The sequence below is a fragment of the Clarias gariepinus genome, chromosome 24, assembly GCF_024256425.1.
Source record: "Clarias gariepinus isolate MV-2021 ecotype Netherlands chromosome 24, CGAR_prim_01v2, whole genome shotgun sequence".
In the NCBI taxonomy this organism is placed as follows: domain Eukaryota; kingdom Metazoa; phylum Chordata; class Actinopteri; order Siluriformes; family Clariidae; genus Clarias; species Clarias gariepinus.
The window spans coordinates 12,466,553-12,483,973 of NC_071123.1; the positions used below are offsets into that span (position 1 = coordinate 12,466,553).

The window sequence follows — 17,421 nt, forward strand, 5'->3', positions numbered from 1 at the left end:
TCTTTTTTGCACTTGTCTTCCTCCATAGGAGGTGACTTTTTGTCCTTCTTGAGAAAGAAGAAGGAAGACCTCAAGACAAAGCAGCTACTAAAGTTTGCTCTAGATGCAGCTGCTGGAATGGCCTACCTAGAGCTTAAAAACTGTATCCACAGGTAAGAATTACCATACTGATTACTAAGAAGTCTGTCCATAGGTTGGAGCCATCAAGGTTAAGCATTTATCATGGCTCATCATCTAGCTCATTTTATGTCATGTTTTGTGAGTTGTAAATGGTATTTTTATGAGCTTAGTCATAAAGACAGATATTGTCTTTTATACTGTATTTACTGATTTAAAGTAATATACTGTATATGTGATTGATGTATCATTCGATAAAAATTGCAGACCACGATTGAGCGCCATGCACAGCTTGATTAATAGAATGCGGTGTTGATGGTGCATGTATTCAGTTTATTTACAGTGTTACCTCAGCATACAGATTTAATCTGTTCTGGATGCGAGTTCTTGAGGAAATTTCATTATTGATTTCAAACGCATTTTTACAAACGAAGTAATGTAAATGCTGATACTCCTTTCCAACCACCCAAGAATATTGCCAATATTACAAATTTCCAACGTTATAAGCCTATTTTTGCATATAAAAACTAAACATTTAGAAAAGACATGTAAATTAAGTAAAATAATAAATAAGTGGACCTTTAAACTTCACTTAATATAAATTTACTGTATTATTGCTCTTGGCACAGGCTGCCTTCTTCTTGCTTCCTTTTGTTCATACTATCGTCCCTTGCTAAGATTTTTGGGGCTATGTCTTGGTGCTATGATTAAATCTGGCAAAAAAAACACACAAAAAAACACTTAAATCTGCAAAGCCTGTGGTCCAAACAGTAAACAAATTGACAAATGAGGCAAAGCAGGAACTGCAAGATCACTTGGACTGCACTGATTGGAGTGTTTTTGAAGCTTCAATTTTCAAATTGAAAAATGGCTGAGATATCCTTACCTACTGACCAAAATTTTCTGTAACATACAATAACAACAAACAGTGGTTTACAGCCAGACTAAAACAACTACTTGAGGCCATAGAGGATGCCTGCAGAAGTAGGGACAGACCTCTGTGTAAGCATGCCAGAAACAAAGGAGGTCAGAGTGGACATTTAAAATATAAATAAATGTAATCAATAAATAAATGTATTTAAATGTATTTATTAAATACATTTATTAAATACATTTTTAAAAATGTAAACATGTTAGTCAGACTGAAATTATTCTACTCTGAACCTTTGAAAAATTTAATTAGCCCACCCAGTAGTTGTGAGTGAACAAATGAAGGATTTGGGTGGGTATCGAACCCATGTTTTCCACATGTGTATGTTATACACATACATTCAGTGGACCCTAAATTTTCCATACAAATTTAATCCATTTCATCCATTAAGTCCCTCTTTGCGGATACATTGAAATTTGATTACTCACTAGTGGGATTGTATCACAAACCATGATGATGCATTTCATGATCATGCTTCCAGATTGACTTAAAGCCGGTAAGGTCGATACAATACTCCCTACCACCACAGGCACACGCTCACACAGCCTTTAGGATTTGGGATTATCCATTCATACACACCACACATGCACACCAAAATATTTTACATATAAATAGTTGTATTTGTATAATGCACATTTTATTTTCTATAATGAGTGTTGTTTTTTAGACCAGCTACAGGAATGCACGAAACCGGAAGTACGCGCGACCTGCTTGATTGTCTGTATGTTCAAACTGCTTCAGATGGTGAAGCAAAATCCAGCCAAAATTCTAGTTCATAAGTCAAAAATTTTAAACACTGTGTACAGTGAGGTCAATAAGTATTTGATCACCCAGTGATTTTGCAAGTTCTTCTAATTAGAAATCATGGGGGGGTCTACAATTTTCAGCATAGGTGCATTTCAACTGTGAGAGACAAGAAAGAAAAATCCAGAATTTACATTGTATGATTTTTTAACAGATTTATGCGTGAATTACTGTGTCAAACAAGTATTTGATCGCTTATCAGCCAGATTTCTGACCCTCAAAGACCTGTTATTTTGCTTTTAAATAGTCCAGCTACACTCTGCTCATGATTCTAAATTAGTAGCACCTGTTTGAGGTTGTTAGCTGTCATAAAGACACCTGTGCTCACCACACCCATGTATCTACTTAGACTTTGGCTGATTGTCAATGATGCTAAGAATGGTGAAGAATCAGCCCAGAACTACACAGCAGGAGCTGGTCAATGCTGTGAAGAAATCTGGTACCATCGTTTCCATGGCTAATATCAGTAATACACTAAGACGTCATGGTTTAAAATCTTTCATCGCACGGAAGGTTCCCCTGCTTAGATCAGCCCATGTCCAGGCCCATCTGAAGTTTGCTAGGGACCATCTGGATGATCCAGAGGAGTCATGGGAGAAAGTCCTGTGGTCAGATGAGACCAAAGTAGAACTTTTTGGTCTTAACTCCATTCGCCATGTTTGGAGGAAGAAGAATGATGAGTATCATCCCAATATTATCATACCTACAGTGAAGCATGGCTGGAAGCATCATGCTCTGGGGGTGTTTTTCTTCACAGGGGAAGCTCTTTCCTCAGTCAAAGCATTAAAGATGGGTCGTGGCTGGGTCTTCTAACATGAAAATGACCTAAAGCACACAGTCAGGAAAACCAAAGAGTGGCTCCGTAAGAAGCATATGGACTATTTAAAAGCAAAATAACAGGTCTTTGAGGGTCAGAAATCTGGCTGATAAGCAAGTGATCAAATATTTATTTGACACAGTAATTTACAAATAAATTGTTAAAAAAAAATCAATACAATGTGATTTCCAGATTTTTTTGTGTCTCTCACAGTGGAAATTCACCTATGCTGAAAATAGTAGACCCCCCCCCATGATTTCTTAATAAGAGAACTTGCAAAATCACAGGGTGGTCAAATACTTATTGACCTCACGGTATATAAATGTAGATATATAAATGGACAAATAAAGGCAAAATTATCCCATTTACCCACTTGCAATTGAGCTCTGGTGCATCTTGCTTTTCCTATTGGTCTGTGAGATGCTTCTACAACTTGATTAAAATCCACCTGTGCCGCATTAAAATTATTGGACATAATAAGGAAACATGCACACACCTGTCTTTGTAAGGTGTTAATGTAAATAATGTATGTCAGAGTGAAAACAAAGCCATAAGGTTGAGAGAATTATTTGTAGACATTTGAGACAGGATTGTGTTAAGAAGAGTGGAAGGATACAAGAAAAATGTGACAAAGAAGGACAATCATCACTGCAGCACTCCACTAATCAGGCTTCTATGGTAGAATGGCCATTCTGTACAAAAAGGCACATGACAGATTGCAGGGTGTTTGCCAAAAAGCATATGAGGACACCCTTACCATGAAAAACAAAATCCCCTGGTTTGATAAAACAAACATTTGGAATCAGGAAATCAGGCACTCTCTATCACCTTATTAAAACCATCCCTGTTGTCAAATATAGTGGTTGGTACATGTTGCTACAGTCTGTAGCCCACCCCCCTATTTTGATTACTGCATTAGTAAATTGCTTGTCTTAATACCACCCTACACTCCTTGAAATTACTGCATCCTTGTAATCTGCTGCAGTTTGGTCTTCAGTTTCCTTTTTTGTATTTAAATTTTTTTTATTAGTAGCCACCTTTTACTTTAATGCCGAGTGTGTGCAAAGCTGTCATCAGTCACCTGGAATGGTTTTCCAACGATCTTAAAGGAGTTCCCAACGGTGTTGAATACTTGTTTGCTGCTTTTCTGGTACAACTAATCCCAGACTATCTCAATCAGATTTACATTGGGTGATTGTGGAAACCAGGTTATCTGGTGCAGCATCTCATTACTTTTTCTTGGACAAATAGCTGTCGAGACCCAGTCTAGGGTTGGGCCGTACAGCAAAAGAATGGCTTAGGGTTCTATTTTAAACTATGGAAATGGTGGAATGTGGCAGAAAGAACCAGACCAGTCGTTAGCTAGCAACCAAGTCAAAGGGACAAAGCAATAATCAAAGTCAAAGGAAGGCAAAAGTCAAAACCAGAATACACAATAAAATATCAAAACGCCAAAATCTCTCTTTAACACAACCAACACCTCGCTTACACGCCTCCCCTTTCCAGCATCTCTTCAGTTTATGAAGCTTGTTGGTAACGTCACTCTCAGGGTGGAAGTGAACTTGCGTAAGGTCAGGTAGATGCCGATGTAGGGCGAGTCAGAAAACCTAGAGTGGAGTATGGAGTGGAGCGCGACCTGGATACCTAAACCCTAACCCTAAGCACAGCGACACAGACACATATCAAACACATACGGTGACCACCAACATGTTGTAAGTTGTAACATTCCCCCGACAAAAATGTGAACTCATTTCATTTAACAAAAAACCTTGTCTTGTTGTTAAGAAAAGTTATCATTAAAGTATTTTCAGCGCTGCCTTGTTTTTATGAGAAATAGTCAAATTGAAATCCTAAACAATGAGAGACCAACATAAGTTGTTGGTTGATGTTACACATGTGCTGAAGGAAAATTAGGGGGTTGTGATCCGTAAAAAATTGTACAGGAACTGAGCTATCACCTTTTTAATATTATATTAGTGCTGTATAGCCATTAATAACACTAGGGCTTTTTTTTCGATCATACTATAGTTAAGTTGATGTTTCAAAAATTTCTTGGAGAAATAACAAATAGGATGATCAACCAACACAATCAACGATAACCCACTCGAAGGGTTCAGTTTTAATTGAAATGGGCTTCAAGGGTGCAGGAGTAATGGTTTAATTTGGCTTACCCATGACTTGACATGGGTGACAAGATCTATGGTATTGAGCTACATCTCCTTTCATACCAGGCCATACAAAATACTTCAAGGCTCGCGTACTGGACAATCAGTAAAAGGTTTAGACACAACCTCTGGAAGTGAGAAAACTTGGGGACCTGCAATATCATTCCCTAACATGAATGAAACGCCATCAACTAGCAACGCTGAACATTAACAAAACCAGAAAAACCTTTGGTTTCTAAATATACCTTATGCGAAGGTGCCCGAATTACAGTCATACCAATACCAAGAATTATCACATCGCTCCCACAATTGAGCAGAACCTGTATCCCTCGAATTTTAATGGGGCTTCTCGTTTGACCAGCCTCTAAATATACATATCCAGCAAATATGAAGGACTCAAACACAGATTCACCAGTAGACTGTGAAACTGACTTATCCAACAGCTCTGCAGCATTTACCTTTTTACTAGCAGTTTGCTGAAGAGCACCCTTACTCTTTAACACAGAAAAGGAAGCAATTAAGTGACCTTGTTTGTGGCAATTATAACAGTCACGGGTTTCAAATGAAGAACTAACCGTAGAGGGTGCCTGAGCGGCTGTTTTGTTATGTGACTTCAATTGGCACAAGGAAGAGTTAGTATGTGACATGGGCATGTTAAACACAGTCTTATGGGTCGAAACAAATTCATTAGCTAAAACAGCAGCTCTAGTCAACACATCAATCTTCTGTTCATTTAAATACACCACTAGTTGCTGTGGAAGACAAGATGAGCAAATTCAACAGATGTTTGGCTATTTGGTTTGTCTACATTCCTAAAACTTTGCGTGTATGCTTCAGGCACACGCTCATAAGCACGCAAAACTGCAGTATAACTATGTCATAAAGCTTTGTTCTAAAGAAAGAGCAGAGCATGTTTCTTGGGCTTTTTCTGTTAATTTACACTGCAGTAACAGTGTCCACAAACTTTTGCAATTCTCTCAAATATAGCAAAATAGGAATCCTAAGACTTCCTCTTATCTAAATATATAGTGGTGTGAAAAACTATTTGCCCCCTTCCTGATTTCTTATTCTTTTGCATGTTTGTCACACAAAATGTTTCTGATCATCAAACACATTTAACTATTAGTCAAAGATAACAGAAGTAAACACAAAATGCAGTTTTTAAATGAGTGTTTTTATTATTTAGGGAGAAAAAAAATCTAAACCTACATGGCCCTGTGTGAAAAAGTAATTGCCCTCTGAACCTAATAACTGGTTGGGCCACCCTTAGCAGCAATAACTGCAATCAAGCGTTTGCGATAACTTGCAACGAGTCTTTTACAGCGCTCTGGAGGAATTTTGGCCCACTCATCTTTGCAGAATTATTGTAATTCAGCTTTATTTGAGGGTTTTCTAGCATGAACCGCCTTTTTAAGGTCATGCCACAACATCCTAATAGGATTCAGGTCAGGACTTTAACTAGGCCACTCCAAAGTCTTCATTTTGTTTTTCTTCAGCCATTCAGAGGTGGATTTGCTGGTGTGTTTTGGGTCATTGTCCTGCTGCAGCACCCAAGATCGCTTCAGCTTAAGTTGACGAACAGATGGCCGGACATTCTCCTTCAGGATTTTTTGGTAGACAGTAGAATTCATGGTTCCATCTATCACATCAAGCCATTCAGGTCCTGAAGCAGCAAAACAACCCCAGACCATCACACTACCACCACCATATTTTACTGTTGGTATGATGTACTTTTTCTGCAATGCTGTTACTTTTACGCCAGATGTAACGGGACACGCACCTTCCAAAAAGTTCAACTTTTGTCTCGTCGGTCTACAAGGTATTTTCCCAAAAGTCTTGGCAATCATTGAGATGTTTTTTAGCAAAATTGAGACGAGCCTTAATGTTCTTTTTGCTTAAAAGTGGTTTACTCGTGAACATGGTCAAATCAAACATTGCACATTTTTAAATGAGAAATTACTCACACCAGCTGAAACTCTAATGCTACAATTGATATAGGCTTTTTTTTTATAATCCCGGACAAGTCCCCACTTCTGTTACGTCCCAGTCTAGAGTTGGGTCGTATGGCAAAAGAATGGTTGGAAAACAAATGATGGTTCCACTAAGTGCAAACCAGATGGGATGGGTGCTAGTTAAGTGTGCCCTCAATTTTTAAAAACTAAGTCACCCAACAGTGTCAGCAAAGCACCCCAACACGCCACACTTCCTCCTCCATGCTTTACAGTGGAAACTACACATTCTGGCCCTGCCTGTTTCACCCTCTCTATGTTTAACAAAGACATAGACATAGAAGTTAAAAACAAAAGTCTTAAGTTTGGATCCATCATTCCAGGAAAAAAATAAAAAGTTTTCAACAAATTTAAGTGTTTCTTAGCCCAATCATTCTTCTTCTGCTTGTTGTTCTTCCGAAGTAATGGTTTCTATGTCTCAGTTTGACCATGAAGTCCTGACTCATGTAGTCTTCTCGGAACAGTGGATGTTGAAATATGTCATTTGTGGTAGCACTAATAGGACTGTTTACGCTATACTCACCTCCTATGCATAAGACAGCTTATGGTCTTAAGAATATTAAGAAGGCAAGAAATGTCACAGACAACTAAATATTACACAAAGCAGTGTTGTTATGCAATCCATTCTAATGGCCAAATGCTATATCTTTCAAAGGGGATCTTGATCAGGCCAGTTGAGGATTTATCAGGTAATATTTGAAGCATGCCCGTACCTCATGCAAACTTGTCCGTAAAAGCCATTAGGGCCAATGGAAGTAATGGTTTGAGTAAGAGCCAATAGGGCCAATGGAGGTGATTCATGGGATGCTTTATTGGTTATCCTGTCCTAAATGCCCAGCTACGCAATAAATAAAGCTACATGAAATATTGGTTAGTAAAAATAAAAATTTAAAAACCACACAGCATTATCTGACTCATGTGTCTGTTACAGGGATCTAGCGGCCCGGAACTGTCTGGTGGGGGAGAACAACTTGTTGAAAATTAGCGATTTTGGCATGTCACGTCAAGAAGATGATGGGATTTATTCATCTTCTGGCCTCAAGCAAATTCCTATCAAGTGGACCGCACCGGAAGCACTTAATTATGGTAAATATCTTTGTCTTAATTACTAATCCTTTTCAAGCATCTGTCTACAAGAATAACAGGAATGAATTTTACATTTCTACATTTCTTGCTACATGTCTTTCCTGCACCACACAAAACTTCAGACTTGAAGAGTCACAGTTGTAGGTTTCAGGCAGGTGTTTAAATGCTCTTGTGGAACAAGCTGCAATCAGCAGCCCTCTTATGCGTAAGTTCCAAGAAACATGCTCCTCAAGTGCAGGAGCTGAATGAGGTGGTATGTTAACTCCCCAATACACCTTAGTTTGTTATAGGACCTCATCAATATTTGACTCCAACAATGGTTTTTGTTCTTTCTTGGGCAGATATATGTTAGAAAAAAAGTAGACTTTCATGTTTCAATATGAGATTCTATTCAACTAGCTTACTTTTTCAGAAGAAGTTTGTCCATACTTCAAAGATTGAATGATGTTTAAATAATATTATATATCTGTAAAATTCAGGAATTATTTAATGTTTTAATTATGATCAATTTTATATACAGTACTGTGTCAACTCTGCATAACAAAATAGTTTTATTTAATCCTACTTAAAATTATTTTTATTTAACTTGATAAATGTCCCCACTAGACCTGAAAAGATTCTTGTCCAGAACAAGGGTTCACATTTTCAAATAGCGAAAAATTATGATTAAAATGTGTAAAAAAAAAAAAAAAAAGAAAGAAAGAAACAACTTACTTTTAATTAATTAATGTTAAACAATAATTCATTAGATTTTTTTTAAACACAAATTTTTCATTAGCTGAATTTGTGTCCTGAGTTTCTGTCAACACTGTCAGACATAAAAAAAAAATAAATAAATAAAAAATTGGCAATCTTGGGGTTAACCAGAACCCCAAAAAGCCCTGCATGACTCTCTGTTTGTTCTATAAAGTGTTCAACTGCTCAGGTTCTTGTAAGTTTGATAACTTTTTATATTTTAAAGATTTGACATTGATGCTGCTCTAGTCACACCATAACACGTTGACACCAAAGGTCTTACATTTTAAGTAATTTTTAGTATAATTGAATAATTTCAAGCACAAATTATGAATTTTTTTTTAAAGAATTTTGTCAATGCTATCAGACGTCAACACCATCAGGAAATTCATTTGTCGGTGGTAACTTACTTTGTGACAGTGTTGACAAATGTATCAAAAGTAGGTTTTATTATATATATATATATATATACACTTTTAAAATTGTTCAAAGCATGATTCATTCCTTGAAAAGGACACGCACATTCACACACTAGGCAATTAAGGAAAGCCATTTACATACATTTATATTTAACGCATTTGGCAGATACCCTTATCCAAACCGACTTACATTTTTTAATCTTATATTATATCTGAGCAGTTGAGGGTTAAGGGCCTTGCTCAAGGGCAACATGGTGCTGGGGTTTGAACATGGGACCTTCTGACCAACACCTTAGCCACTGTGCTACCCCTTGCCCTGCTAAGCCAATTAGCTTAATCTGCATCTGCATAATCAGCAAATTTGAACACTGACCCTTAGGTGCAAGGCCACTGTAAAGTTTTTCTAAAGTTACGTAGTAGGAGAGGCGAGTTGCTCGGTCTGTCCGCTGTGCTTCGGTAAGCTTTTCTGGCGCCAGGAGAGACTCAGTCAAACACACACACACACACACACACACACACACACACACACACACACACACACACACACACACGTCTGTCAGAAAGGTCTCTGTTTATTAACAGCAAAAGATGGGGTTTATATATGTTTGACCAAACGCCTGTGCCATAGACATATGTTACTACAAAGAACATGAACCATTGTAAATGTCCTGGTGAGATCCTGAAGAATCAAAGGAGAGGAAGATAGAGAGGTATCCGTCCAGAGACAGGTCACAAGATGTTGGCTCGAGTTAGGGGGAGAGGGGGAAGGAGACAGAGTGGGAGAGAGAGAGAGGGAGGGAGAGAGAGAGAGAGACATAAAGAGAAAAATGGGAAGGTGAGCGTGGGAGCGTTCACACCTTAAAGAGCAGATGTAAGAGAAGATAGGAAGATAGCAGCAGGAAAGATTTAACACGTTAATATCAGATCTATGAGAGAGAGCAAGAGAGTAGAAATTACTCCTTCATATATAAAATACAGCCACAGTGCTAACCACTTTTTAAAAATATGAAAGCTGGATTTAAAAACAGTTTGATGCTAAAGCGTGTTTACATGAAAAATGTTTAAAGCGCGTACATATGGTTAACCTGTGCCTCCGCTCATGTGCAGATCCTGACCATTACCTGCGAATGGAGTTCGCGGCCAACTATCTCTCTCTCTCTCTCTCTCTCTCTCTATATATATATATATATATATATATATATATATATATATATATATATATATACACACACTCTGACAAAAGTCTTGTCACCTATCCAAATTGTAGAAACAACAAAAATAATAAGACTTCTAGTAGATTATTTAGAATCAGAAGTGGCTTATTTGAAAGGCAAAAGCCTCTAGATTACGCTTATTTTACCACCATTTTAGAGCGTTCCCTGATGTGTAGAAGAACCACACCACACCCAACCTTCACTTGAAATTTAAACCACAGACCAACGTGCTGATCATCAAGTCTCCTGCTGAGGTGGCAGACATCTTTAATGTATCTAAACGTCAAGTGAAAAGGATAAGAAAAAAGATTTGAAGAAACTGGTGAAGTTCATGACTCATGACAAGGCCCACAGCTTGCGGGAAGGATGGACTGTGGAAAAGTGGCTGATTGAGTTTTCTGATGAATCATCTATTTGATCCGCATTCCAATCGTCGCAAATACTGCAGAAAGACCTATTGGAATCCGCATGGAACCAAGATTCACATAGAAAACAGTCAAGTTTGGGGAAAGAAAAACCATGGTTTGGGGGTACATTCAGTATGGGGGAGTACGGGAGATGGCAACATCAACAGCCAGTTCTTTTTTTCCTTTGACTTGCTTCAAGCACCAAGAATGTTTATTAAGATGTTTATCAGTGGGCTTGTTTCCCATGATGAACAATATTTTTATCATTAGTTCAAGTTCAAGTAGGCTTTATTGTCATTACAACCATATACAGTTAGTACACAGTGAAACGAAACAACGTTCCTCCAGGACCAAGGTGCTACATGCAACATAAATTTACAACATAAATTACCATAGACACTAAACTAGCTAACCAAGAGGCCTAGTTAGCTGGCTAGCAGAGACAGGACAGAGAGACCTAACATAAATTACAACATAATGCTATCATTATGCTATCTACTGGCTGCTACTTGGCATCCTCCCAGGATGGCATCCTCTATTCATGTGTGTTTAAATACGGTGGAACCTTGGATTATGAGCATAATTTATTCTGGCAGCAGGCTCGTATTCTCGTAAACCAAATTGATTTTTTCCATAAGACATAATGGAAACTCAAATAATTAATTCCAAAGCCCCCCCAAAAATAAATACATAAAAAGAATTCAGTGCAATGTTTTTTGTAGAGCAGGGAGAAAGTGTGTGTGTAAAGGCAAACGTAGGAGGTGTTTGTCTGTGTGTGTTTGTGTGCGCGCGCGGGGCATGGTGTCCAATGACGCATACAGACACACACAGGAGGCAAAGAGCAGGCATTGAGAAGAGAGAGAAAATTTATTTTTAACCTCCCTAATGAGACTTCCTTTTGCTTTACGCGCGTGCTTTACACACTCGCATACGGACACAAAATAAAATGTTTTACGTGCACACACATGGTCACAGTGTTGTAGTAAACAGTACATGCGTTCACGGATGTTGATTATACAAGTAAAAGATGCACTTAGACCTAGCAGGGAAGATGATTACCCACAATTCCGCAGCACAAGAGAGAAAAACTGTTGGTTTATTTGTGATCAAATGACGCTCGGCATCAAAACAAGAAGCGTATGCATGATAAATGATACTCAGTTTTCCAAGTGACAATTTATAAAAAATCTTTGCTCGTCTTGCGGAACATTTGCAAACAGTGTTAATCGCAATCCAAGGTTTTTTATATACAGTCTTGTGCAAAAGTTTTTAGCTTTGTAGGCAAGCATCAGCATTTTGAATTTGATGCGGGCAGCTACAGGAAGCCAGTGCAGGGAGCGGAGGAGTGGTGTGGTGTGGGAGAACTTGGGAAAGTTAAAAACCAGACGTGCTGCTGCATTCTGGATCAGTTGCAGAGGACGAATCATGGACAGAGGCGGGCCTGCCAGGAGTGAGTTGCAGTTGTCCAGTCTTGAAATAACAAGGGACTAAACAAGCACCTGAGTAGCCTGTGAAGAAATAAATAGGCGATTTCTTCAGATTTTGTAAAGAAGAAATCTACAAGAGTAAGGGATGTGTGGGGAAAATGACAGATGATTGTCCACGGTTACCCCAAGATTGTGGCAGAAGGAGTGGCAGAAGGAGTGATTTGGTTGTTGTCCATGGATATCACAAGGGAATTTATTGCTTTTCCCCCCATAAAGAGTGTGCATATAGAATGTACAGTGAGATGTAACATACAGTAGGTGGACAGGCAGTATGCAACTTTTACTGTCGCGGCGCACGGCAACTGCATTTGGGTTTGTGCGTTTGCTGGCTTTTACTGCTGAGTGGCGCTATATAACTACCAACTGACTCCTCAGGCCTTAGTTTGTTCTCTCCAGGATTAATGAGTCGCAGCTCGGCTATAGTCGCATGTAGTTGCAGATAAAATCAAGTGAACCATTGTAATTAAACGAATTCATAATCACAGTATTAACATTACAGTACAAATTTATAATTACAATTATTTTAAAAATATTTTTAGGATTGAATTTAAGCAACGTAAACGTTAACACACTGAGCCTTTAGATTTTATGTGTAATTAGAAAAGCTACACGTGTAGGGTCTTGTGTCATCTTATATTTTGTGTTCTTTAAATTTGTTGTAGATTTATTAACTGAAAAAAATGAAAATTAAACGACCATAAAATTAAAACGTTGTCAGATTAATGTGCAAAAACTATATAGTAAAACTATATAAGCTACACAGCCTTTATAAGACTCTAATTTTATTTAGGTGCGCTCACAATGACGAAAATGATTGTGTATAGAGTGATTACAACCAATACAATTTATGTTATGATAAAGAAAATCTCCATTTCTTTTATTCCAGTAAAACAGTAGTAATGTCAATTTTAGAATCTAAAATCCAGAAGATAAAATTTGCAGAAATTTAAAAAGAGGCCTGAATCACTGCAGGTCTTCAAAAGCCAGGTCTTAAAGTGGGGAGTGGTGCATTTCATTTATCTGAATGTATAGGTGAGAACAGCTGATTCACACCTGGGGAGGGTGAATAATTTGCATTTGAACGTTGCCTGCCATTGTTAAGCACACACAGTAACACTAACATCCCAGGACAAATAGGAATAAGAGCCCCTGATAAATAACGGCATAGATATTATTAAATATTACAACAAAAAACTATGCGTGCGAGAGGAGGAGATAAACAACAATGGCCCACGTTTAGCGTGTCAGAAAATGAACCGAAACTCTGTGTATACGTGAATTATTAAAATGGTCAGGGTGAGTCTCCTTGCTGTTTTTTCCCCAACGCATTTTTTTTAACTTTATGCCTGCAGCTGAGCGCTGATTAGATCACGAAGTTAAAGATGTGGATCACGATATGTCACGGCTTGCGCCTATGATGGGCGTGTGCCCAAATATGCTATCACTTCTCGCTCACTCCGTAGGCTCCCTAGATAGGCGGCAGGTGTGTAAAGGACGGAGCCACCTATTCGGGCCGGCTGGCGATAATTAACGTTAAGATCTCAGGCTCCGCATTATAAAAGCAAGGCGCAGAGTTAAGTCCGGGAAGTACGTGATGCGGTGGAGCAGGACAAAGTGCATGCGAGCGGGGCAATGTGACGCGGTCCAGGGACTTCAAACAGGACACTGAAGTCCCCCTTTTGATCCTCGCGCTCTTGCGGCGCCTTCACTCCGTGCAGGCGGGCTGCCTCCGCATGCTCCGTTCTGCCACTCTGCCCACTGCCACCAAATTAAATTAACAAATATTGTAAGTAAACAACAATAGCCCACGTTTAGAAATTCTTTACAAGGCTGCGTTGGACCGGTGTTATGCGCAGAGCGCCGGGGGATGTAGCCTACTGAAGCTCAAATTTCCGAAAAATACACCTGTGACACAATAACAGTAATATTTTAAACATTTTGCAGGCTGACGTTTGGAGAAACCAGAGAATAAAGAATAAACCAGTTGTTGGGTCAAAATAACCCAACCAGGTGTTCATTTGTAAATGACTCACTACATCTGACCCAACATGAGCAACACAACAATGTGTTTAAAGTACCCAAAATAACCCAGAATTTTGACCCAGCATAAACCACCCAACGATGTGTTTACAGAAAAACACAGCATTTTAAGTGCGTCTTTTTTGAGTTATTGTAATGTTTTATTCTGAAAGTCTATTTTACCAGTTATTTCTATATTTAAAGTTTTTTTAACATAACAATAAACAGTTACAAACAAAGATATAACAGTTCATTCTTTGTACAAATAAAATTATCAGCTAGTGAACTTGATCGTCTGTCAAAACAACATTTAACCAATGTTTGTTTTTTGACTCATTATTATACAATAAATATCAATATATCTGGTTCAGATTTTTAATTTTTGTTGTATAAAGTTCAGATGTAGAAATTACAATCACTGTAGAATTTCTTCTATACAACATATTGTTAAGACTTTTTTATTGACTTAATTATATTTTAAACTGCGTAGAGTAAAAGATGTCACTTTGCGCCACCTGGCGGTCATTTCACGAATGACTTTAAAATGCAACTGATTTATTTTGGCTGCTGTCGTTTTCCGACGGCGGTGAGCGCGACGGTAATAGGCATTCTGGTTGTCCACCTACTGTATGTATAAGAAGGACTGAATAATCCCTCCATGACCTCACCCATAAGGTGTTTTGAATAGCAGTTTTGAAGTTCTGATCATTGCCATCTTTGTAGGAGTTGGCTCAGCATAAATGCTGGTTAATCATTAAAAGGCAAATGTTAGCCTGGCTGTTGTTTTGAACCTGGGTACTTAATTCAGTTACCACCCACAAGCTTTAGCTTAGGTAATATTAATACACTTGATTGAAGTCATTCATACCCTACATGTCGCCCCATATCATCTCATACGCCTCTTGTGGTAAGGGCAGCTGTCACTCAAATTGGCCACATCAATTTGATCGACTTAATTAATTATGCATAATTTATTTTATATAATTGTATCTAATGAATTACAAAATAATAATAATGCTGTACAGTTTTTAGCTATTAAGACCAAAGCTGTTTTTGTTCCATCCTGCAAACGTTTCTTTCTGTTGTAAAGTTGGGCATTTTAACCCTCATGTTGCGTTCATTTGTGGCTCACACCCATAGATTGTCCCGGTCACTTTTGACTGATTTTATTTCATTATCAATCCACAATAATACATACTGTATAGAGTAGTAAATTATTTAGTCAGCCACAAATTTTGCAAGTTCTCCCACTTAAAAAGATGAGAGACAGGCCTGTAATTTTCATCAGCGACATGTATACCTCAACTATGAGAGACAAAATAAGAAAAAGAAAATCACATTATAGGATTTTTAAAGAATTCATATGTTATTATGGTGGAAAACAAGTAATTGGTCAATAACAGAATTTAATCTCAATACTTTGTTTTATACCTCTGGCAATGACAGAGGTTAAACGTCTTCTGCAAGTCTTCACGAGGTTTTCACACAATGTTGCTGGTATTTTGACCCATTCCTCCATGCAGATCTCCTCTAGAACAGGGATGTTTTGGGGCTGTCGCTGGGCAACATGGATTTCAACTCCCTCCAAAGATTTTCCATGGGGTTGAGATCTGGACACTGGCTAGGCCACTTCAGGACCTTGAAATGCTTCTTACGAAGCCACTCCCTCATTGCCTGAGCGGTATGTTTGGGATCATTGTCATGCTGAAAGACCCAGCCACGTTTCATCTTCAGTGCCCTTGCTAATGGGAGGAGGTTTTCACTCAAAATCTCATGATACATGGCCCCATTTATTCTTTCCTTTACATGGATCAGTCGTCCTGGTCCCTTTGCAGAAAAACAGCCCCAAAGCATGATGTTTCCACCCCCATGCTTCACAGTAGGTATAGTGTTCTTGGGATGCAACTCAGCATTCTTTCTCCTCCAAACACAAAGTTCTGTTTTGGTTTAATCTGACCATATGATATTCTCCCAATTCTCTTCTGAATTATCCAAATGCTCTCTAGCAAACTTCAGACGGACCTGGACATGTACTGGCATAAGCAGGGGGAAACTTCTGCAGGATTTGAGTCCCTGGCGGCGCAGTGGGTTACTGAAGGTAGCCTTCGTTACTTTGGACCCAACTCTCTGCAGGTCATTTACTAGGTTTCCCCATGTGGTTCTGGGATTTTTGCTTACAGTTCTTGTGATCATTTTGACCCCAAGTTGTGAGACCTGCGTGGAGCACCAGATCTTAGGGAGATTATCAGTTGTCTTGTATGTCTTCCATTTTCTAGTAATTGCTCCCACAGTTGATTTCTTCACACAGAACAGTTGCCATTACTACAGGTAACGAGTGGAGGACAAAGGAGCCTCCTAAAGAAGTTGTTACAGGTTTGTTAGAGCCAGAAACCTGGCTTGTTTGTAGGTGACCAAATACTTATTTTACCAAGGAATTTACCAATTAATTCATAAAAAATCCTATAATGTGATTTTTTTTGGATATTTTTTCTCTTTTTTGTCTCTCATAGTTGGTGTATACGTATGATGAAAATTACAGGCCTCTCCCATCTTTTAAAGCCCCCCAGGGGGTTTCAACCACTCTTTATAAAGATGATGCGCATATTGCCGACATTCAATTCAATTTTATTTTTATAGCGCTTTTAACGATTTACATCATCACAAAGCAGCTTTACACAATCAAAAGAATTAAGTTTGTATGAAATGTGGGCGACAGCGACAGTGGGACGACGGCGACAGTGGCAAGGAAAAACTCCCTGAGATGGTAATAGGAAGAAACCTTGAGAGGAACCAGACTCAACAGGGAACCCATCCTCATCTGGGTGAAAACGGATAGCAGGGATTGATGTGCATAATAATATGTGAGACTGGAAGTTCAGTGTAAGAGGAGATGTGTAAGATTAAAGTCCAGTTTGTTCCTGGAGTCTCAGGTAGACTGTGAAAAATTCCAGTCCTTAACTATTGAGCGACTGAAGTCACAGGTCCTCAGAGAACAGCTGTCTGCATCAGTCGAGGACAGGACCACCTTCATGGAAAAGTGGAACCAACCCCAGTCACCTCACGCATTCCAGGCAGACCACACGGGGACATCCATGTGATGAGACCTCCAACCAGAAGCAGGACTCCAGGATGTGTTAGAGAGGTCCAGCGGGCAGAGGGGGTCTGGATCACTGGCAGCTCAGGAGCGACATGTATAGCTCGACAGAGAGAT

The 17,421-nt window shown here is 38.7% G+C and overlaps 1 protein-coding gene across 3 annotated transcripts in view; it reads left to right on the forward strand.

Annotated features, from left to right (window-relative positions):
• Positions 1-17,421, forward strand: part of fer (fer (fps/fes related) tyrosine kinase) — an 88,603-nt gene that overhangs the window by 50,390 nt on the left and 20,792 nt on the right. For all 3 annotated transcript variants that reach the window (XM_053485087.1, XM_053485086.1, XM_053485088.1), the window contains 2 exons: positions 29-152; positions 7,775-7,929. In XM_053485087.1, coding sequence (XP_053341062.1) covers positions 29-152; positions 7,775-7,929 — 279 coding nt within the window. The remainder of the gene's footprint in view (positions 1-28; positions 153-7,774; positions 7,930-17,421) is intronic.